The following is a 24,001-nucleotide window of genomic DNA, read 5'->3' on the forward strand; positions in this document are numbered from 1 at the left end:
TTGAATGAATAATAATTTTTTTTTCTACAAGTACGTACATATACAAGGTATACAGACCATAGCTAACCTTAATGACATATTACTATGTATATAGAAAGCCAGCCATACCATGGGCGGGATTTGAACCCGCGGTCAGAGAGTCTCAAAACGTGCAATCGTGTCATTACGATTTCGTGAGTTATATAGAAAGCCCCTTGTTATGCAGACCGTTTTGTGCATATTAGGTCACTTTTGTCCCAGGATGTGACCCACACCAGTTGATTACCACCCAGGTACCTATTTTACTGTTAGGTGAACATGCACAGCAGATGTCTTAAGGAAACATGTCCTGATGTTTCCACCTGTACCGGGGATCGACCCCTGGACCTCAGTGTGTGAGCTGAGTGCGCTATCAATTGAGATGTGGGACACCTGTTGATTATCAGTGTGTTTACAAGTGTCCTGGACTACACACAAATGTCTTTTTCCATATTATAGGTAATACCTACAAGTATGGCAGAAAGAGACCTGGTTCATACCAAACATTGATTGAACAAAACGATAAATCTCAACTCCATAATAAGAACTCACTCAGCACCTGTACTGTCAGTCTATAATGAAGTGTCCTAAACAGTGCTGGTGGACACTGTAAATATAGATTTAAAATAATGGACAAAATTGACTTGTTAAACTGTACTTTTGATTTCTTGATTTTTAATGTCTATTGTAACATAAGTGTACATTGTGTGTACAGTGCTATATTAGGTGTACAGTAGAGTACTTAAGTGGTTATTTATGTGTTTTTTTTTTTTAACATTATTCCATAGAATGTTTAATTCATGTTAAGTGTTAAACCCATGTGGGTCATTCTGCACAAGATGTGGATGAGGCTTGATCCTCTGTCTGCTGAGTGGGAGACATGAACACTAACTTTGTCATCCTTGTCTTTCAGAATGTCGGAATTTTTAGCAGACTGTGCAGAGCGTATAATTGTTCTGGGAATTATTTATCAGCGAGTGATGACCAGGTAAGGGGCACAGAAGCAGTATTGAATGTCTAGTAGCATTATAAGAAAATATCAAGGTGACCAGATTTTTAGATATCAGTAAGGATTTTTAATAATACAAAGTTTGATGCAATACGATGGCAAACAGGTGATGTTAACAGTGCAGAACAAGTCACTGTGACATGACCTGGTGCCTCAGAGAGAATTTTTTCTCTACTTTCTGTTGCTAGTTTTGCAACATTGCATAGCTCCTGATGGTGTACAGAGAGTCTGAAAGATCTTAAGCTAAAGATTTCCATCCCTATGTGGCTTGTTCTGCATAAGCTTATGAAGTTACTCAGGGAAACCAGTTAGCTGGACTTGAGTCCTGGAGGTGGAAAAGGCAGTGTCTTCACTCTGGAGGGGTGGAGATATTACAGTCAGAGGATACTTTGTAATGTCAGCACTTCTGGAAAGATGACAATTGAGTGAATGTTGGTGAATGTGCTTTCTTTGAATCTTTGGTGACCCAGGAATAATAGAATGTTTCTGTTTTGAAGTAAAAGGTAAAGTATTGCAATATTTTACTATGTGAACATTATTACAACAGTAACACCTTTATGAAAGTAAATTAACCAATTTTAATAAAGAATTATTTACTCTTTCACAGTTTCGCTCTGTCAGTCTTTCTTGATTGATTGATGACGTATTGCAAAGCTTTTGTTAATGTAATTTTCTAATTTTGGTGCAGCACAATGTTTGTAACTAGCAATGTTTGTGTACAGATTTCAGCGGTTTTTAGTGTGGTTGGGTTCACCGCTACACTTAGCCCAGGACATTAAGGTTCAACAAGTGTGCTCAACAATAAGTGAGTTTGCCCTGGAGTACAGGACCTGCCGAGAGCGAGTACTACAACAGATTCAGAAGAAGGCAAACCACCGCGAGAGAAATAAGACTCGTGGGAAGATGATCATGGAGGTATGCAATGACAAATGTTTGTTTAAATTTGAAAAAGTACACATTGCACTTTTTCGTACAGCAGAGAGGAATAAGATACAACTTCAGTATCAGCCATAGTGTGGGAGCATTGTGCTCTTACCTGAGCATCAGTGACAAATTTCACCTATTGTGTATCGGACACTTGTACTCACCTTATTCTGCCCAGTGGGCACATTATTATAGGGGCACTATTCATGAGGTTCATTTTTCCACTTTACGCATGTTTCACAAGTTTTGGCGAGACTTAAGTTACTGAACTCGGGTGAGGGAGTAGGTCTCCCACTCAGCTGGGGCTTTGGTAGGGGCTCCAACTGACCTGACTTGGAATGTTTTGTTCCTTTTTCTATTTGCAAAGGAAAGTCCTGTTCCCTTTCCTGTCATTTCCCAGCTTTGGGTATTATTTCTTCCCTGTACATCAGGAAGAAGGGCTTGATATGTGAAAGCTGTGAGTGGCCCTTAAAACCCTCAACAAGAAGAAAAAACATAAGACTTATGGAGAGATAATCACAGATTAATGCATATTTAAAGCTTAAGATTTATTACAGCCATCAGGAGGGTTGAAGTTGTTCTTGACTGCTAGTTCTCAAATTTATTTCTCCACGATCTATTCACATTTGCTTTCCAGTGTAAATGATGGAGGTAATTATCTAGTACCTCAGCAAATTGTGGTAGATATATAGAATATCAAAGCAAACATTTGCAAAAATAACATTATAGACACAATCGCTGAATCTCCTTCAATTTTACGTTAGGTCACAACCCTGGGTTTGGTCGCCCCTGATGTAGATAATCACATTGCAGTGAAATATAATCGGCCTCGATTAATAGCCTTGATAGGGACAAGACAAAAGGTTCATGAATCTTGAAGCTGCAGATCATAGGAATTTTAAATGTCAGAATTATTGAAATACTGTGTGTTTTTGGCCATGTTTTTCTTTGTCAACATACTGGTCATACTGGCATGCCACTGGCAAGACAGTGTAGTGAGTGATGATGAAATTGTTTCTTCTTATACAAGTTACCCCTGCCTTTGTAGAAAATAGCTGATGTGTTAAAAAAAAAATACTGGTCATCTACTGAGGCAGGGTGACTCAAAAAAAAAAAAAAAAATCTCGTAAAGTTTTTCTTTTTTTACATTAAGTAATTTATGCAGGAGAAAGAGTTACTATCCCTTGCTTCCTTTTTGGCCATTTTTTTTTTTTTTTTTTTTTTCAACAAGTTGGCCGTCTCCCACCGAGGCAGGGTGACCCAAAAAAGAAAGAAAATCCCCAAAAAGAAAATACTTTCATCATCATTCAACACTTTCACCACACTCACACATTATCACTGCTTTTGCAGAGGTGCTCAGAATACAACAGTTTAGAAGCATATACGTATAAAGATACACAACATATCCCTCCAAACTGCCAATATCACATATCTAAGTAAATATTTATCCAGTCCACTAAATATTGACATTGATAAGGAGCAAATGGTAACACATTGAATGAATCCTGTCCCTTTTTTTTTTTTTAATTTATAGATCATGTACCAAAGAAAAAGACAGTGGGTGCCAAGAAAAAAAAATAATCAGAGCTATCCACTGAATAGCCTTCAGGAAGAGCACTGTAGAGGTGTCATCAGATCATATAGAGTACAAAGAACATGATAAATTAGACACATGTGCAACTCTTGGGTATCTTTATTGAGGAAACGTTTCACCACACAGTGACTTCATCAGTCCATACAAGAACAATGTGTCGGTTCTCTTAACCATTGATCTACACAAAGAACATGAATTGCAGGGTTCTAGTGTACAGAGAGACTTAGTCAAGAAAGCCCTTAAGGCCCCCACACATCCACCATTTATTTTTGGTGTTCCAGATTTTTGTTGACTTTCAATTGAGCATTGCTCCACCCACCAGTGATAATTGCCGGCGAGTGAAACACAATTTGAAACCAACAAAAATGTGGAACACCAGTAAGGTTGTGTATATGCAGGGCCCTCCTGTACCTGCATGTTTCACTGAGAGGTGAGACTTTTCAAGTCATGAATGACATCAACTTTCCTGTAACACATCCAAATACAGGCTTTCTCTATTACAAACTTTATACTACCATCTTAGCATCGCCCGTCATCCTATTATTTTTTAACACTTTAGCCGTCTCCCACTGAGTGAGGCAAGGTAACCCTGAAAAAAATGAAAGACTTTAACCATCATTCACACATAATCACTGTCTTTGCAAAGGTGCTTAGATACAACAGTTTAGATGTCATTCCAAACATCCAATATCTTTTTATTATCTTCCCCAATTTCCCTCTTTTTATCTATACAGGAGCCAGACTACAGAGCCAATGGAATCGTCAAGCCGTGTTTGAAGAATCGATCGGTACTGTACTAATATGCAGTCACAACTTTCTTGCTTTTAAACCTCTATACTGCCTAAAGAATCTCTTGAAGAATATGTTAATTAGTGATTTCTGTTTTGTTTTCTATCCTATTTTATTTTGTTCGCATATTATTAGTGAATTTATTTTTTGAAGTGTGTTTTCAATGATGATTTATTAATCAGTAATATGTAATATTCAGTAATTAACAAATACGGTTATTATATTATAATTTTTAGTTATATTCATAATTGCCATAACTAGTTCGTTTGACATAAAAGCTTTCAAATGTATATGTATGGTTAAGGTTGCAGTTTGCTTCTACACTAACTTCAAAAATACTTAAATCCCCAAATCAGGAATAAAGTGAACCAAGTGTATACACATTGTGAGATACACATCTTCATTTTATACACAGATATGCACCTCTCGGTATATATACACACAGATACCCAGTTCTTGGTCTATAGATATACACCTCAATGTGTTTATCTGTGTTTAATAGAACATTAGGATTTGTTGATTGTTGAATTTACAGCCCAGGAGTTCTTACCTTGTCTTAGCACATTTCAAAGCCTAGTCCTATATACAATATGGGCTAGGATATCTTCTGTCAGCTCATTTTAAAGCCTAGTTCTATATACAGTATGGACCAGGAGCTCTTGCCTTGTCTTGGCTCATTTCAGGTCATACCATAGCTGTGTCTGAGACCTATAGCAGGTGTGCTAGGCAGTGTAGACCATAGCAAGTGTACTAGGCAGTCTAGACCATAGCAGGTGTACTAGGCAGTCTAGACTATAGCAGGTGTACTAGGCAGTCTAGACCATAGCAGGTGTACTAGGCAGTCTAGACCATAGCAGGTGTACTAGGCAGTCTAGACCATAGCAGGTGTACTAAGCAGTCTAGACCATAGCAGCTGTACTAGGCAGTCTAGACCATAGCAGCTGTACTAGGCAGTCTAGACCATAGCAGGTGTACTAGGCAGTCTAGACCATAGCAGCTGTACTAGGCAGTCTAGACCATAGCAGCTGTACTAGGCAGTCTAGACCATAGCAGCTGTACTAGGCAGTCTAGACCATAGCAGCTGTACTAGGCAGTCTAGACAATAGCAGCTGTACTAGGCAGTCTAGACCATAGCAGGTGTACTAGGCAGTCTAGACCATAGCAGCTGTACTAGGCAGTCTAGACCATAGCAGCTGTACTAGGCAGTCTAGACCATAGCAGCTGTACTAGGCAGTCTAGACCATAGCAGCTGTACTAGGCAGTCTAGACCATAGCAGGTGTACTAGGCAGTCTAGACCATAGCAGGTGTACTAGGCAGTCTAGACCATAGCAGCTGTACTAGGCAGTCTAGACCATAGCAGGTGTACTAGGCAGTCTAGACCATAGCAGGTGTACTAGGCAGTCTAGACCATAGCAGCTGTACTAGGCAGTCTAGACCATAGCAGGTGTACTAGGCAGTCTAGACCATAGCAGGTGTACTAGGCAGTCTAGACCATATCAGGTGTACTAGGCAGTCTAGACCATAGCAGGTGTACTAGGCAGTCTAGACCATAGCAGCTGTACTAGGCAGTCTAGACCATAGCAGCTGTACTAGGCAGTCTAGACCATAGCAGCTGTACTAGGCAGTCTAGACCATAGCAGGTGTACTAGGCAGTCTAGACCATAGCAGCTGTACTAGGCAGTCTAGACCATAGCAGCTGTACTAGGCAGTCTAGACCATAGCAGCTGTACTAGGCAGTCTAGACCATAGCAGCTGTACTAGGCAGTCTAGACCATAGCAGCTGTACTAGGCAGTCTAGACCATAGCAGCTGTACTAGGCAGTCTAGACCATAGCAGCTGTACTAGGCAGTCTAGACCATAGCAGCTGTACTAGGCAGTCTAGACCATAGCAAGTGTACTAGGCAGTCTAGACCATAGCAGCTGTACTAGGCAGTCTAGACCATAGGTGTACTAGGCAGTCTAGACCATAGCAGGTGTACTAGGCAGTCTAGACCATAGCAGCTGTACTAGGCAGTCTAGACCATAGCAGGTGTACTAGGCAGTCTAGACCATAGCAGCTGTACTAGGCAGTCTAGACCATAGCAGGTGTACTAGGCAGTCTAGACCATAGCAGGTGTACTAGGCAGTCTAGACCATAGCAGCTGTACTAGGCAGTCTAGACCATAGCAGGTGTACTAGGCAGTCTAGACCATAGCAGCTGTACTAAGCTCAATCTAGTCATAAACAGTCAATTCCACATAATACTTTGTGTGTGCTTTCTTTAATAATAATAATTTTTATTTCAGAACATTTTACAAATGCATAGTATTTCAGGCAAACACAAACTAGAACTAAGACTACATTGTTTTTCTTAATGGGTCTAGTACAAGGTATTGACAATTACAGTAGAACCCCCTTATCCATGGATTCTGCTTCACTTATCCATGGTTTACCGTGCCACTAAAAATAACCTTTAATTTTCCTTAATGATGGTCCCAAAGTGCAAAAGTAGTGATGGTGGTAGTTCTTCAAAACCTAAGAGAAACCATGTACTACTGCCCATCAGTGAAAAAGTGCTAATTCTTGACTTATTCTGTGTAATTTACAAATTAAACTTTATCGTAGGTATGTATGTAAGCGAAAAATGACATATAGCACAGTGGACCCTCGACCAACGATGGCATCGATTAACATTCATTCATTCATTCATTAGAGATTTGCCGGTACTTCCGGCCCGGGTCTTCTCCAGATGGTGACCCGGCGGTGGCCCCCGGGGTGGGGGTGTCGTTCGTCTTCTTCATTCTTCTATCTTCTCTCTTGGGCCCTCCAGTTGGAGGGTAACTTCTTCTATCTTGCATGGGCTCCCCCAGTGAGGAGTGTCTTCTTGCTTGGGATCTTCAGTGTCACAGTTGGGCAGAGGCAGAAAACAGGGTCCCATTGGAGCCACACCCCAACTTTAACAGACTGCAAAGTGCTGGGGAAACTTGTCTTGATAGTAGTGTTAGAGGGGGGGGTACCGTCTGGAGGTATAAGCCTGTTCCTCAGTGCTACGTGGTCGATTCCAGCGTTGTTGAGGGCGGTGTAGAGACGGTTGGCAAAGCGTTCCAAGTTGGGTGACAAGATGTCGTTGATGTCTTGCTCACATTCTGGAGTTCGCATTGGGTTCTTCTCGTTGGTTGTGCAGTGTCCACCACTCTTGCCCTTGGCTTCTTGTTGCCGTGGGGGATTGATAGTGGCCTGGGGAGCTGCAGCCCTTGGTTCTTGAGTCTTGGCAGTCTTGGCCTTGGCTCCTTGTTGCGGTGGAGGAGTGCTAGCGGTATGGGTAGTTGCAGCCCTTGGTTCTTGAGTTTTAACTTTCTTGGCTGGTGGTTGAAGTGTCAGAGGCAAGGCCTCGGCGGTGGCAGTGGAGGCAGGCGGTGGTGGACTCTCATTGGTGGGATTTGCCGACGTATCAGTGGTCTCAGATTGGTCCATCTCAATGTCGAGTGGAGGTTGTGTCAGTGGTGGAACAGCAGTTATGCTGGCAATATTTGCCAGCCGACTAGCGATACATTTTAAAGCAAAATTTTTGCCTCGACTAGCGCTAAAAAACTCGACCAACACTATTCATTCCGTCTGAGACGCGTCCACTTCTGGCCAGTGTTTACAACCCAACCAGCCACCGCGGTCACTTCCAAGCATACAATCGGAACATTTCATATTATCACAGCCTTTTTAGTGATTGCACCTGCAAAATAGGTCACCATGGGCCCCAAGAAAGCTTCTAGTGCCAACCCTACAGCAAAAAGGGTGAGAATTACTATGGATATGAAGAAAGAGATTATTGCTAAGTATGAAAGTGGAGTGCGTGTCTCCGAGCTGGCCAGGTTGTACACAAAACCCCAATCAACCATCGCTACTATTGTGGCCAAGAAAACGGCAATCAAGGAAGCTGTTCTTGCCAAAGGTGCAACTATGTTTTCGAAACTGAGATCGCAAGTACTCAAAGATGTTGAGAGACTGTTGTTGGTGTGGATAAACGAAAAACAGATAGCAGGAGATAGCATCTCTCAAGCGATCATATGTGAAAAGGCTAGGAAGTTGCATGACGATGTAATTAAAAAAATGCCAGCAACTAGTGGTGATGTGAGTGAATTTAAGGCCAGCAAAGGTTGGTTTGAGAGATTTAAAGGGAAGGGAAGTAACCCCGGAAAAGGACTTGCCACCTCAAGTCCTAATGGAAGGGGATTCCCCTTCTAAACACTAAGACCATCAACACTCCCCTCCTCCCATCCCATCAGTCATCACCAGATCTTCAATAAAGGTAAGTGTCATGTAACTGTGCATGTCTTCTTCAGTTTGTGTGTATTAAAATTAATATTTCATGTGGTAAAAACAATTTTTTTTTCATACTTTGGGGTGTCCTACACGGATTAATTTGATTTCCATTATTTCTTATGGAGAAAATTAACTTGACTAACGATAATTTTGACTAACGATGAGCTCTCAGGAACAGATTAATAGCATTAGTCGAGGGTACACTATATAGGGTTTGCTGCTATCCGCAGTTTCGGGTATCCGTGGTAGGTCTCGGAATGTATTACCCGTGGATACAGGGGGACTACCGTATTTACCATGGGGTTGAAAGGTAGATAGGTAATGAAATATTGATACTGTATTAGAGGCATACATGTAAATGCAGTTACTGTACATGGGACACTTATTGACACATTTTTGCCCACACAGTAAACTCTCAAGTTACAAACAGATGACGCTCTCTTCACAAGTGATGTTTCATCAGTAAAGGTTCTGTGTAATTGTTTGTATTTCTTTGTCATCCATGTGAGGTACTAATTATTTTGTGTTAATTAAACATTACTGCATTATAGTTTGGAAACTTATGGTGCCATTGTTTGTTATATTTCTTAAGGAAAAATTATTTGATGTCTTAGGGAAAAATTGCTTGACGTCTTAGGGAAAAATTGCTTGATTTTTAGGGAAAAAATTACTTGTTGTGTGAGGGAAAAAAATTGCTTGATGTTGTAGGGGAAAATTTCTTGATGTGGTCTGAAGTTATGTCATTATTTTTCATTTAATATTATCAATCTCCAACAGATGGAAAAATTTAAAAGACAAACAAAAGAGGAGAAAGCTGACTGTGATCTGAGGCAACTTCTTAACTACTCTGATGTGTCAGATACAGAGACTATACGAGGCAAGAACACTTGGAGAAGGACCAGAGAAAGTGAGTATGATAATGACAACACGAGGAAGTTTTTTAACACGTTGGTCATCTCCCCGAGGCGGGTGACCCAAAAAGAAATGAAAAACTTTCATCATTCAACACTTTCACCATCATTCATACATAATCACCGTCTTTGCAGAGGTGCTCAGATATGACAGTTTAGACAGATATACAGTTTAGTAAGTACATGTAATTGCTTGAAATGACTTGGATGAGTTTGGGAGTGAGCGTCAGCTGTTAGTACTGCCTTTTTAACCTTTGATAAATTAGACACCTGTGCAACATCTGGGTATCTTGTAGATGTTTTGCCATTCAATGGCTTTATCAGTACATGGACATAAAGCTTTATCAATGTAATATATGAGCATAAAGTCACTGGATGGTGAAACATCTACAAGTAAATATACTTAAATGTTGTATATGTGTCTAAATCGTCATGTTGTCAGTATTAAATACCACTGATACACATTTTAACTTTGGATTGACTGACATGATTGGATCCCTTTTCAAATTCAAATTTAGTTTTTTTTTTTTTTTTTTTTTTTAACAAGTCTGCCGTCTCCCACCGAGGCAGGGTGACCCAAAAAGAAAGAAAATTCCCAAAAAGGAAATACTTTCATCATCATTCATCACTTTCACCTCACTCACACATAATCACTGTTTTTGCAGAGGTGTCCAGAACACAACAGCTTAGAAGCATATACGTATAAAAATACACAATATATCCCTCCAAACTGCCAATATTCCAAACCCCTCTTTTAAAGTGCAGGCATTGTACTTCCCATTTCCAGGACTCAAGTCCGGCTATATAAAAATAACCGGTTTCCCTGAATCCCTTCACTAAATATTACCCTGCTCACACTCCAACAGATCGTCAGGTCCCAAATACCATTCGTCTCCATTCACTCCTATCGAACATGCTCACGCACGCCTGCTGGAAGTCCAAGCCCCTCGCCCACAAAACCTCCCTTACCCCTTCCTTCCAACCTTTTCGAGGACGACCCCTACCCCGCTTTCCTTTCCCTACAGATTTAAATGCTCTCCATGTCATTCTACTTTGATCCATTCTCTCTAAATGACCAAACCACCTCATGTAGCACAAAAATAATGTAGTGTACAAATGGTTGTTAGGACTTGACAGGCTGTTGGAGTGTAAGCTAGGTATCATTTTGTGAAGGGATTCTGGGGAACCAGTTAGCCGGGTTTGAGTCCTGGAGGTGGGAGTACAGTTCCTGCACTTTGAAGGAGGGGTGGGGATGTTCCGGTTTGAAAAACATTGTTAGACATGAAAGAAAGCAACTAGTATGCAATGTATTTCAGGCAAACTAATCCTAATGCTTTAAAAATAACTTAAGAATTAGTTATAGACTATTAAGTAGGATTTCATAGGTAGGATTTTCTTATTCAAGCTGTATATGAAGTCTGCTTCTATTGTGTCATTCTTTAGCTTATTCCATGTCTTCACCAGGGTTTGCCCAAAATGCTCTGCATACTAAAAATTCAAAATTCAGAATTTTTTTTTCTTTGGATAGTAGACAATGTGTAGTTTACATGTAATAAAATATTGTTAAACACAAGGAAACCCACTAGCATGCATGAGCACTTCAGGTACACTAATCCTAATGCTTACACACAACCCTTTGACTGTTTTGGTCATATATATATGTGTTATGAGCCAATGTGTTTGACGTATATATACTCAAAAATTCTAGCGGCTTCAAATCAAGTGGGGGAAAGCTGGTAGGCCCACATGTGAGAGAATGGGTCTGTGTGGTCAATGTGCACTGTATAAAAAAAATCCTGCAGCACGCAGTGCATAACGAGAAAAAAAACTCCGACCGTGTTTTTGGATTCAAGTGCCAATTTTGAGGTGTATTTTCATGTAGTATTTATGGTTGTATTCTCGTTTTCTTGGTCTCATTTGATAGAATGGAAAACATGTTACAGAGATAGAGATGATTTTGATTGGTTTTATTATGAAAAGAACCTTGAAATGGAGCTCAAAGTAGGGGAAATGTTTTATTTTTGCTGATGTTAAAAAGTAAACAAATGACATCATTGTCCAATAAATGTCCAACTAGCCATTCTAATATGTAGTCATGAATGGGTTGACATTATTTATACAATTATTACAGTAAATCTTCTATTTTTTGTTTACCTCGAGTTTACCTGGAGAGAGTTCCGGGGGTCAATGCCCCCGCGGCCCGGTCTGTGACCAGGCGGCCTGGTGGATCAGAGCCTGATCAAGCAGGCTGTTAGTGCTGGCTGCACGCAATCCAACGTACGAGACACAGCCCGGCTGGTCATGTACCGACTTTAGGTGCTTGTCCAGTGCCAGCTTGAAGACTGCCAGGGGTGTATTGGTAATCCCCCTTATGTATGCTGGGAGGCAGTTGAACAGTCTTGGGCCCCTGACACTTATTGTATTGTCTCTTAACGTGCTAGTGACACCCCTGCTTTTCATTGGGGGGATGTTGCATCATCTGCCAAGTCTTTTTCTTTCGTTGTTAGTGATTTTCGTGTGCAAGTTCAGTACTAGTCCCTCTAGGATTTTCCCGGTGTATATAATCATGTATTTCTCCCGCCTGCATTCCAGGGAATACAGGTTCAGGAACTTCAAGCGCTCCCAGTAAATGAGGTGTTTTATTTCTGTTATGCGCGCCATGAAGGTTCTCTGTACATTTTCTTGGTCAGCAATTTCACCTGTCTTGAAAGGTGATGTTAGTGTGCAGCAATATTCCAGCCTAGATAGAACAAGTGACCTGAAGAGTGTCATCATGGGCTTGGTATCTCTAGTTTTGAAGGTTCTTATTATCCATCCTGTCATTTTTCTAGCAGATGTGATTGATACAATGTTATGGTCCTTGAAGGTGAGATCCTCTGACATGATCACTCCCAGGTCTTTGACATTGGTTTTTCGCTCTATTTTGTGGAAGGAATTTGTTTTGTACTCTGATGAAGTTTTAATTTCCTCATGTTTACCATATCTGAGTAATTGAAATTTCTCGTCGTTGAACTTCATATTGTTTTCTGCAGCCCACTGAAAGATTTGGTTGATGTCTGCCTGGAGCCTTGCAGTGTCTGCAATGGAAGACACTGTCATGCAGATTCGGGTGTCATCTGCAAGGGAAGACACGGAGCTGTGGCTGGCATCCTTGTCTATGTCAGATATGAAGATGAGAAACAAGATGGGAGCGAGTACTGTGCCTTGTGGAACAGATCTTTTCACCGTAGCCGCCTCAGACTTGACTCTGTTGACTACTACTCTTTGTGTTCTGTTAGTGAGGAAATTATAAATCCATCTACCAACTTTTCCTGTTATTCCTTTAGCACGCATTTTGTGCGCTATTACGCCATGGTCACACTTGTCGAAGGCTTTTGCAAAGTCTGTGTATATTACATCTGCATTCTTTTTGTCTTCTAGTGCATCTAGGACCTTGTCGTAGTGATCCAGTAGCTGAGAAAGACAGGAGCAACCTGCTCTAAACCCATGTTGCCCTGGGTTGTCTAACTGATGGGTATCTAGATGGGTGGTGATCTTGCTTCTTAGGACCCTCTCAAAGATTTTTGTGATATGGGATGTTAGTGCTATCGGTTTGAATAAAAATTCAAAATAGAAAGCAAGAGTAATATCAGAGGGGCCTGGAGACATGACTGATGAGCAAAGAAAATGTTATTTTAGAGCCAGAAATGTCTGCATTATTCATTCTCGACCCTATTTTGAAATTGTCAAATTTTTTAATATGTGTGAAATTGGCCAAATTGCCAATTTCTGACCACTTTATTGGGTAGCTGAAATCATAAATGGGCAGTTTCTTGTACTCAGTCGATAGAACAAATAGAGTTCTAAAGAAATAGCTATGAGTTTGGTCAACTGGAACAATGGAATTAGCTGAAAATAGGGCTTAAATTTGGTGAAATCGCCAATTCGTAAATATTGCCGAGGTCGCTAATTTTACAAGAGCATAATTTGGTAAGTTTTCCATCAAATAATTTTTTTTTTTTTTTTTCAAGTATTTTGTGACCCCAGGAGAGACCCCAGGATTGGGGGTTGCGACAGTCGAAGGGTTAAAACTAGACATCTCTGTATAAACATTATAACATGCTAAAATATATAATCTGAATCTTTTTTTTTTTTAGCACTTTGGCCATTTTCCACCAAGGCAGGGTGACCCAAAAAGAAAGAAAAAAAAAACTTTCACGAGTCAACGCTTTCACCATCATTCATACATAATCACTGTCTTTGCAGAGGTGATCATATATAACAGTTTACATGTCTCTCCAAACTGCCAATTTCCCAATCCCCTCCTTTAAAGTGCAGGCATCTGAATCTTGTGTTGAAAAAATGTAAGTTGCAAGACACGCCATATATTTTTCAGGCAAAGCACGAAGTCGTGGTGAGGAGAGTATGGCAGAGATGATGGCCGACGGTGATGACGCTCTGTTAGATTCACTGGTCAAGACAGCTACTCAGGGGCCATCCTCTCGTTCTACTCCCAGAGATAGAAAAAGATCACGACATGCAGATCGCAAGTCTTGTAAGTGCATTTGCATCTCACTGCTTATTTTTTAATTATTCATTCGAGTTTGGGGGAAGAGCAGGGTGAGGTGCAGCTCTTAGTCCTGTGTCTTCTGACAGACTGACGTAAGTGAGTCCTGTTATATCTATTTATGGTGATCATTCCACTTCTTTACACTATTATGTTGAAGAAATGCTTTTTGATATAATGTAAGTGGTGTATATTTAATGTATACAGTATGACTCGCTTCACTACTAGGGTATAAGTTTCAATATGATTTGGTTCACTGGAAGAATTCTTATGCTTTTGTATTACAGTTGTATTTCTGTTTATTCTCATTTTCATAATACAGTGATACCTCAGGATACAAATTTATTTCGTTCCAGAAGGCTGTTCGAGTGCCGATACCAAACGAATTTGTTCCCGTAAGGAATAATGTAAACTAGATTAGAACGTTTCAGACCCCCAAAAATACACTTACATAAATACACTTAGATAATTGTTTGAGTTTTGAGCTGTTCGTATCACGAGGTACCACTGTATTTATTTATTTATTTTAAACAGTTGCATTAAAAGTTCGATCGTTGACCCTACTGAGGCTTGGTTGGCTTCAAGGTTATCTGCTATTGATTCTGGAAATTATCTTCCTCACAGCCTGGTCTCAGACTAAGCCTCCTAGGATGTAATGGAAATGTTTAGGCACATTATGTAGATGTGGTACAATATACAGGTACACCTTGACTTCTGATATTTCAGCTTTATGATGGTGCAAAAGTTATTTCTTTGGAGACAAAGCTTGAGGTAGTTACCCAGCAGGAAGGTGGCAAGTCCATAACTTGTATTCATTTATTTACTAATACTGGTATTTAGTTTGTTAAAGTAATTATTTGTATATTCACTTATTCAGTGACTAGTTATTTATTTATGCATTTATTTAGCATATCATATTCAGCATACGATATTTTTGACTTACGATGGGATCGTCAGACTGTAACCCCATTGTAAGTCAAGAAGCACCTGTATGTATTATAAAATGATTGAATTATAGATATGCCATATTTTTAGCACATGGCCATTTCTCACTATGGGAAGGTGATGCAAAGAAAGAAAACACATTGACCATCACTCATTCCTTGGCTGTCTCTCCAGAAGTGCATGGATATTAAATTAATCCTTTGAACCACTGGAATGTGAGCATGGTAATACAGTACTCCTGTATAGATATTACTATGGAAGTGTCAGCCCCCAAATAAATACAACAATACTGTGTCAAGACAAGTCCCATTAGCCCTCTCTTCCAACCAGATGGCCACTCCTTAGCCCCTCCTTATACTGTTGCAGTATAAGGGAGTTAAGCCTGCAGGATGAGTGGGAAGGCATCACAGACTTAAGATATCACCTGGTTTCAAAAATTTATTTATTTTGATGAGGTTTTTAGGCATATATGCGTACATAAATATACTGTATATAGTATGTGCAAGTGGATGACAAGAAATAAAGACATCTTAATACAGTGGACCCCCGGTTAACGATATTTTTTCACTCAATAAGTATGTTCAGGTGCCAGTACTGACCGAATTTATTCCCATAAGGAATATTGTGAAGTAGATTATTCCTTTCAGAACCCCAAACATACACGTACAAACGCACTTACATAAATACACTTACATAATTGGTCGCATTTGGAGGTAATCGTTATGCGGGGGTCCACTGTACACACTTTAAACACTTTGAAAAAGGATTGTACTAGCGCTTTGGTGATCATGAAAGTACTTGGAGTTTAATTCCCTTTTAAATATATGTATGTGCAGTATTTAAATATATGTGTATGTGTGAGTGTGTATAGCATATAAATATATGCATACATTATGTATATTCATATATGGAGTCTTTAGACACCTACTATATGAGGTTGCTTATACAGTAGTACATTTGGCACACTAACAAACAATATATAATAATTAATAATAATAAGTAAGGTGTTCACAAATACTTAATAATAATAATATGTTCACAGACACTTATTAATAATAACAAGTAAGGTGTTCACACTTATTAATGATGATAATAATAATATATTCACACATTAATAATAATTTATTCACACAATAATAATAAGTAAAGTCTTCTTGCAGAAACTCGTCTATATAGTTGTCAGCACAGAAATTGTTGCTTCATTTTATACTTATTATTTCTGTTCACTTCTGTTATTTTACTTACTAATTCTTCCACAGCTTGCATATGTTTTTTTGGTTTCATATCTACTTGTGTGAAGGACGACAGTTGTTATTCTCAGTAATGGCTTAATAGTACTGCTGGCCACCAAATTGCAGAGTTACAGTGACAAATCTAAAATCCACAAATATTAAATAATCATGACTGTAGAGTAAATTTTTTCTTCTGATTTGTACTCATTTTGGATTTTGGAGGACATGTGCTTTCATGTATTATAATTGTATTCAAGATTACTGATTATAAAAAAGAATGCCAGAGTCTTGTTAGTGAAGTGATCTTTGTATGTAATTATTGTATCTTCAAGCACTTAAGTTATCTTACTCAGCGTAGCCACTGAGGCAGGGTAGCCACCGAGGCAGGGTAGCCACCGAGGCAGGGTAGCCACCGAGGCAGGGTAGCCACTGAGGCAGCGTAGCCACCAAGGCAGGGTGGCCACTAAGGCAGGGTATCCACTGAAGTAGGGTAGCCACCGAGGCAGGGTGGCCACCGAGGCAGGGTGGCCACCGAGGCAGGGTGGCCACCAAGGCAGGGTGGTCACTAAGGCAGGGTAGCCACCGAGGCAGGGTAGCCACCGAGGCAGGGTAGCTACCGAAGAAGGGTAGCCACCGAGGCAGGGTAGCCACCGAGGCAGGGTAGCCACCAAGGCAGGGTAACCACCAAGGCAGGGTAACCACCAAGGCAGGGTAGCCACCAAGGCAGGGTAGCCACCAAGGCAGGGTAGCCACCAAGGCAGGGTTGCCACCAAGGCAGGGTTGCCACCAAGGCAGGGTTGCCACCAAGGCAGGGTAGCCACCAAGGCAGGGTAGCCACCAAGGCAGGGTAGCCACCAAGGCAGGGTTGCCACCAAGGCAGGGCTGCCACCAAGGCAGGGTTGCCACCAAGGCAGGGTAGCCATCAAGGCAGGGTAGCCACCAAGGCAGGGTAGCCACCAAGGTAGGGTAGCCACCAAGGCAGGGTTGCCACCAAGGCAGGGTTGCCACCAAGGCAGGGCTGCCACCAAGGCAGGGTTGCCACCAAGGCAGGGTAGCCACCAAGGCAGGGTAGCCACCAAGGCAGGGTAGCCACCAAGGTAGGATAGCCACCAAGGCAGGGTAGCCACCAAGGCAGGGTAACCACCAAGGCAGGGTAGCCACCAAGGCAGGGTAACCACCAAGGCAGGGTAGCCACCAAGGCAGGGTGGTCCAGAAAGAAAGACAAAAGTTTCTCTTATTAACTTCAGTAGTATAGTACGTAAGACAAGGGGTTACTAGCCCCTTGCTCTCAATCTTGGTAAATATATTTGTTTATCGTTTATATGGAAAGAAAACACGTTTGGGCTCGAGAAGTCCAGTGAGCTTATTTGGAATGAAATTTTGTAGTTAGTTTTCAGTGTTCAGTAAGTGTCGTGAACATGTGTATTTATAAGTACACCTCAATAAACTGTTTGCCTGACAGATTCGAGAATTGCTGGGACGGGCAGATGGTGCCCGTTGCCATACTGAGAAAAGAAAAAGAATTGGCTAAATTATTGTGCTTTTCCAAACTTTAATGATTGGCCTGGAAACTCACAGGACTTGTATCCCATAGAAAATGTTTGGAAACTTATTAAGCGTCAGGTATTAAGCAGGTGTGGGAAGATATTAACTTATCTGTCCTACATAAGTTAGCCTTGTCAGTTCTTAGGAGACTTAAGAAGTGCATCGAGAGACAGGCTAATCCTACAAAATAATAGTTTAGGAGAGGAACACATACATATTTCAGTATTTTTTCAATATACTAGTCATCTCCTACCAAGAAGAAAACCTCTTAAAGCATTTTTTTTTTTTTTACATTTAGTAATTTATACAAGAGAAAAGTTTACATGTACTAGCCCATTGCTCTCGGCATTTTAGTCATCTCGTACAACACGCATGGCTCATGGAGGAAAGATTCTTGTCCACCTCCCCATGGTGATATTTCAGTATTATATGTTTAAAACAATGGATTATGGTAAGCAGTCTCATTTTCTGTGTGATCTGTTATGTACATGCATATTTATGATGCCCAGTGTAGGGACCAAGCATCAAGTTTAAAGAGAGTGGGCTCGGAAAAAATCTTTGAATAATCAAATTTCTTTGTGGATTGAATATAAGTAAAAATGTTTGATAATTGATTTCCATTTGTTTGAAAAGCCACAAATTTGGGGGTCCAGCTGTACCGTACTAGGGTTATTTATTTAACAGTCTGTTCTAATTTATATATTATTTTTAGCTTTCTTTTGCATCTGGGCTTGGCTTATATTACATCTCCATCTCATTTACAGTGTATAAGTGCAATTTGCAGGCAGTGCTTTGCATGTTAACCAGCAGCAAATTCTCTTTGCACAGTGAAGCGGTCCAGAACTCGGGATCGGAACCTCATAAATGAACTGGAAGCTCTTCAGCAAGTTCAGGAACTCCACGTTGATTAGTATTCCTTCCTCAACTCTCTCTTTACCTCTTTATTTCTTTAGTAAGCTATACTAATTTGTGGTTTACAGCCATGTGATCACTTAGGTTTCTAGTGTGAGAGCCATAATTGTTTGAAGGCAATATGCTAGCTCGAGTTAGAGAACTAATTTGTGAATGTGTTGTTTTTATTCCAGAATTGCAACTAATGAATTGAATTTTGGATTTTTATTAATTCTGACTCACAGATTCGTAATAACACAATTACAAACAAACCACTGAATGAGTTTTATGACTCACTCACCATGGGTTTAAACTCCAACCTGTTCTATGGTTTGTTTCTTATTAAATCTATTTAAGTGGAAAAGTCAATATTTAGATCATGTTATGCACTATTTACTTCATGTGTAAAAATATAAAAAAAAAGTTGTTGACTTTAAAGAAAACTACAGCTTGCCGAGTGTAAAAACAAAGTACGTACGTGATCTGAATTATTGCACAAAAGCAAATAAGAGAATGCAACTAACAAGCTTTGTGTTGTGGACAGTGCTGAATAACCTCTCATGTGTTCATCAATTTTTTTGTGAATATAATAACACTAATAAAAATCGAGGTGTGAATATAGCATCTTCAGGTGTGCGAGTTGACTGTCGACTATGACACGGTGGTGGTACTATTATTTACTCTGTTCTTGAAACGTCGAACCACAGCTTCGGTGATATGAGGTTAGATTGTGTCGCATTATTTAAGTTGATTTGTTGATTTTTCGTAAAAGTGTTGAAAATTGTGTTATTAGAATATTGATAATTGAATTGTGGGAAAAAGGTGGTGTAATTAATTAATATAGGAAGAACAATATGAATATGATAATAGGAAGAACAATGTGAATGATTATATAGGAAGAACAATGTGAATGATTATATAGGAAGAACAATGCGAATGATTATATAGGAAGAACAATGCGAATGATTATATAGGAAGAACAATGTGAATATGATAATATAGGAAGAACAATGTGAATATGATAATATAGGAAGAACAATGTGAATATGATAATATAGGAAGAACAATGTGAATATGATAATATAGGAAGAACAATGTGAATATGATAATATAGGAAGTACAATGTGAATATGATAATAGACCTGGAGAGGGTCTCATGGTTCAACACCCCCACAGCGCAATCCATAACCAAGCCTTGTGGTGAGTCAGGGACTGATCAACCAGGCTGTTACTGCTGGCCGCACACACTGCAGTATATGGGTTACTGTATTTCGCAGCTTAGATTCAATGGCTGGGCATCGGACGCAACTGGGAGAGCTACAGCCCACCCCACACCCCAGACTTATAGCTCCTGTCACTGACCTTCAGTCTATAGGATGCAGGGTGGTTTTTGGAGACATTTTATGGAAACACAAAATACGTCTAATAAGCTGCAAAATACGGTAGTTGTGAAGTATTGCAACCATAGTACAGTGGACCCCCGGTTAACGATATTTTTTCACTCCAGAAGTATGTTCAGGTGCCAGTACTGACCGAATTTGTTCCCATAAGGAATATTGTGAAGTAGATTAGTCCATTTCAGACCCCCAAACATACACGTACAAATGCACTTACATAAATACACTTACATAATTGGTCGCATTCGGAGGCGATCGTTATGCGGGGGTCCACTGTATTGTGATTTTTATTCTACATATTTCTTAATGAACACTGAATACCGTCTTTCTTTAATTTGTCTTCTTGCTAGTAAAATAACTAGTTTTACCTAATAGTTTATGTAAATATGTTAAAGGTTTGAAGAAACAGGAGTAGCATCTTGAAGAATAAACAACGACGCTGCTGCAGTTAGGACAATCCAAACACAACCTGTGCTGTACAGGAGTTGCTTGAGTTGTACACCTCAGAGGAGGTAAATGTCTTCCAGAAGGTGAATGTTCGAGGCACACAAGAGGGAGTGGCCAGTCTTAGGGAAAAGTTTGTGTTTTCTGTGGTCAGTAGGTAGGCATATGACCTGAATCCTTGCAGATTTTTTTCAAAATACTTGATACCTTGTAGACAGATGTGCTATACACATATTACAGATAATGTGTTTACATTCCTTGTACTGTACTTTGAACCTGGTATTAAAGTTTGTCATAGATAATGGGATGTGCAAGAAGTGTCTTGTGCTTCAGAAAATTATTGGACTGAGGTAATGTTATTTTAATTCACTCAAATTAAAAAGATTTTTAAAGACATTGGCTGTCTTCTGCCAAAGTATGGCAAACCAAAAATGGAAACATTCCTCCTCACTCAAAAAACGTATTGTTTAATCAGGCAAGTACTCAAGTGGTCGCAGCAGATGGTCTCCCGAGCGTGGGCCACAGAGGCCCACTAGAGTCAGCGTCTGAAGCATTCACAAGTGATGTAAACGTTCAAGTATTAATTATTCTTTTGTTTCTGAGGCCCTGCATGGCGTCCATGGTACACCTGCACACATCTGTACATTAAGCTGATCTTATCATCTGTGGCTGTTGTTATTTCTTCATTATTTATAACTTAATTTCTTTTTAAATATTTATAAGAGCATGGATATGAAATGCAGTGAATAGAGCCGGCATCATGACTGTTGATAATTTATTCTTGAGTATGATTTTTTTACTTGCTGTGTGTAGGTTACCCTTCAAGGAGGAGATCGTTGATGCTGGTAAAGACTTGCTGTGTGTAGGTTACCCTTCAAGGAGGAGATCCTTCATGCTAGTAAAGACTTGCTGTGTGTAGGTTACCCTTCAAGGAGGAGATCGTTGATGCTGGTAAAGACTTGCTGTGTGTAGGTTACCCTTCAAGGAGGAGATCCTTCATGCTAGTAAAGACTTGCTGTGTGTAGGTTACCCTTCAAGGAGGAGATCCTTGATGCTGGTAAAGACTTGGTGTGTGTAGGTTACCCTTCAAGGAGGAGATCCTTGATGCTGGTAAAGACTTGGTGTGTGTAGGTTACCCTTCAAGGAGGAGATCCTTGATGCTGGTAAAGACTTGGTGTGTGTAGGTTACCCTTCAAGGAGGAGATCCTTCATGCTGGTAAAGGACTCATTATTGAAAGAATTGGAGGTATTATTCCTTTCCTTCTATCAAACATTATTACTTTCCACTTCCCAGCTTCTATATGGGTTTAACACTCTTCCATGATTCTAATAAAAATAATATGTATAGTTCACACCAAGTAACTTGAGTTTTGAACTTGATATGATGGACTTGAGGGCTGTTTGAGCATTCATATTTCCCAAATTTTGACAATGTAGAAAAGAATGATTGGATATAATTTAAAACCAAAATATTACTAACGTTATTACAGTAGACCATCAATTAACACATGAGCTATTGTAATACCTCTGTTGACACTGAAAAAATGTGGCATACTGTATTTTTGTGATAAGCATGCCATATTTATCATTAAGCACGGAGTAATTGTCTGGAAACAGTGGCTAACAAACAGTCAGTAAGGTAATGGAAGTTTCCAATAATTTCACTGTAACTACTAATTACTGTGCCTTTCACTTTAAGTGTATTTATACAGATGTTGACTTATTTTACTGATGGATAAAGTGTGAAAAGTACACTAATTAACCCGTAAACGGTCCAAACGTATATATACGTTTTTTCAACATTTGAAAGTACGTAAAAAAAGTAGATCTTCTTTTTGTTTTTTTACATTTGAAAATGTGTAAAAAAACTTTGATCTATTTTTTTTTTGTTATATTTTAAAATATGTAAAAAAAACGTAGATCTACTCTTGTAACACTACACATGTGAACGTAGATCTGCTTGGACCGTTTATGGATTAAATAAGAAAGTGAAGGGATGATCTTGTTGAATTGCCATGATAAATGTTTGTGTTTAAAGTTGTAGGACCATGACAGTATACACAATTTATACTGGACATAAAATATTTGTGATCATGGGATTTGGGTCTAGTTAACAGATGTGACTAAATTAGCTACAGTTTTTCCTGCAAACCAGTCAAGTCATGCAGTGTTTTCACATTCTTTACTTTCTCAGTGCTAAAAGGTTAGGATACTGCAGATACTCCAATACTGAAACTATGTATTGTGCCAAAACAAAAGCATTCACATTGCTAAACTCACAAACTAGTATTTAGTCACTTAGCCATAATACCAACTTACCTCATAATTTGTAATACACGTATTTTAAATTTAAGATCTAATCTAAGTCTTCCCGAAATGCCTAGCCATGCTAGGTGTTTTTGTGGTACACTCTGTAATGCCTAGCCATGCTAGGTGTTCTAGTGGTACACTCTGTAATGCCTAGCCATGCTAGGTGTTCTAGTAGTACACTCTGTAATGCCTAGCCATGCTAGGTGTTCTAGTGGTACACTCTGTAATGCCTAGCCATTCTAGGTGTTCTAGTGGTACACTCTGTAATGCCTAGCCATGCTAGGTGTTCTAGTGGTACACTCTGTAATGCCTAGCCATGCTAGGTGTTCTAGTGGTACACTCTGTAATGCCTAGCCATGCTAGGTGTTCTAGTGGTACACTCTGTAATTATTATTTTACTACATATAAACCACACAACAACCAAATTCTGTAAACTCAGCATTGTAATCCTCATAGAGAATAAACTTTGAATTTGAATAATGATTATATAAAAATTGAGAAGGGGGTTTCAAGATTTAGATATCCTTTGCTTCCTTCCATTTGCATAATCATGGCTGTAGAGAAGAAGCTAAATTTAACATAAATACAGTAACTAGTGTTTATACAGTGTGCATCAGTTTGGTTGTTAAATTTTAATGTTTAAGATCCCAGAGGTGGAGATATATTGCAGTTTTTGAACTGTAGTATCAACACACCTCTGGCAAGACTGATGAATTGAATGATGATGAAAGTGTTTCTTCTCTTTTGGGTCTCCCTGCCTTGGTGGGAGACTCAGTTTGTTTAAATAAAAATAATCGGTAATATACTGGCCTCACAGATTTTGTACCTATCCTTAAGAAACTACCTTCATTATTTATATGCCCTTTGCTTCTCTCCATTTGTATATTCAAGGTTAAAAAATGAAAGGAACCTGGATATAATGTACTGTATATACAGTGGTTGCATCTCTTTTTTGACATTGGCCGTCTCCCACTGAGGCAGGGTGACCCGAAAAGAAACATTTTACCATCATTCACTCTATCACTCTCTTGCCAGAGGTCCGCAGATACTAGAGTTCAGATGTTTCTCCAAACAGCAAATATCTCCTGGATATTTAATGTTCTGTTTCCAAAAAGCATGAAGTAGGTTTTTGTCTGTATTGAGAGTAAG

General features: G+C 39.6%; 1 protein-coding gene across 6 annotated transcripts in view; it reads left to right on the forward strand.

The window, feature by feature from the left end:
• Positions 1-23,028, forward strand: part of LOC128697261 (serine-rich adhesin for platelets-like) — a 594,180-nt gene extending 571,152 nt beyond the window's left edge. The window contains exons 22-27 of one of the 6 annotated variants that reach the window (XM_070104131.1): positions 932-1,006; positions 1,750-1,942; positions 4,280-4,333; positions 9,409-9,538; positions 13,918-14,076; positions 18,639-18,804. In XM_070104131.1, coding sequence (XP_069960232.1) covers positions 932-1,006; positions 1,750-1,942; positions 4,280-4,333; positions 9,409-9,538; positions 13,918-14,076; positions 18,639-18,721 — 694 coding nt within the window. In that variant the 3' untranslated portion in view covers positions 18,722-18,804. Of the gene's footprint in view, positions 1-931; positions 1,007-1,749; positions 1,943-4,279; positions 4,334-9,408; positions 9,539-13,917; positions 14,077-18,638; positions 18,805-21,017 lie in introns of those variants that run through there. The other 5 variants (XM_070104128.1, XM_070104127.1, XM_070104126.1 and 2 more) reach the window with 5 other exon arrangements.
• Positions 23,029-24,001: the final 973 nt, after the last annotated feature.

This window comes from Cherax quadricarinatus, chromosome 89 (genome assembly GCF_038502225.1).
Source record: "Cherax quadricarinatus isolate ZL_2023a chromosome 89, ASM3850222v1, whole genome shotgun sequence".
Lineage (NCBI taxonomy): Eukaryota > Metazoa > Arthropoda > Malacostraca > Decapoda > Parastacidae > Cherax > Cherax quadricarinatus.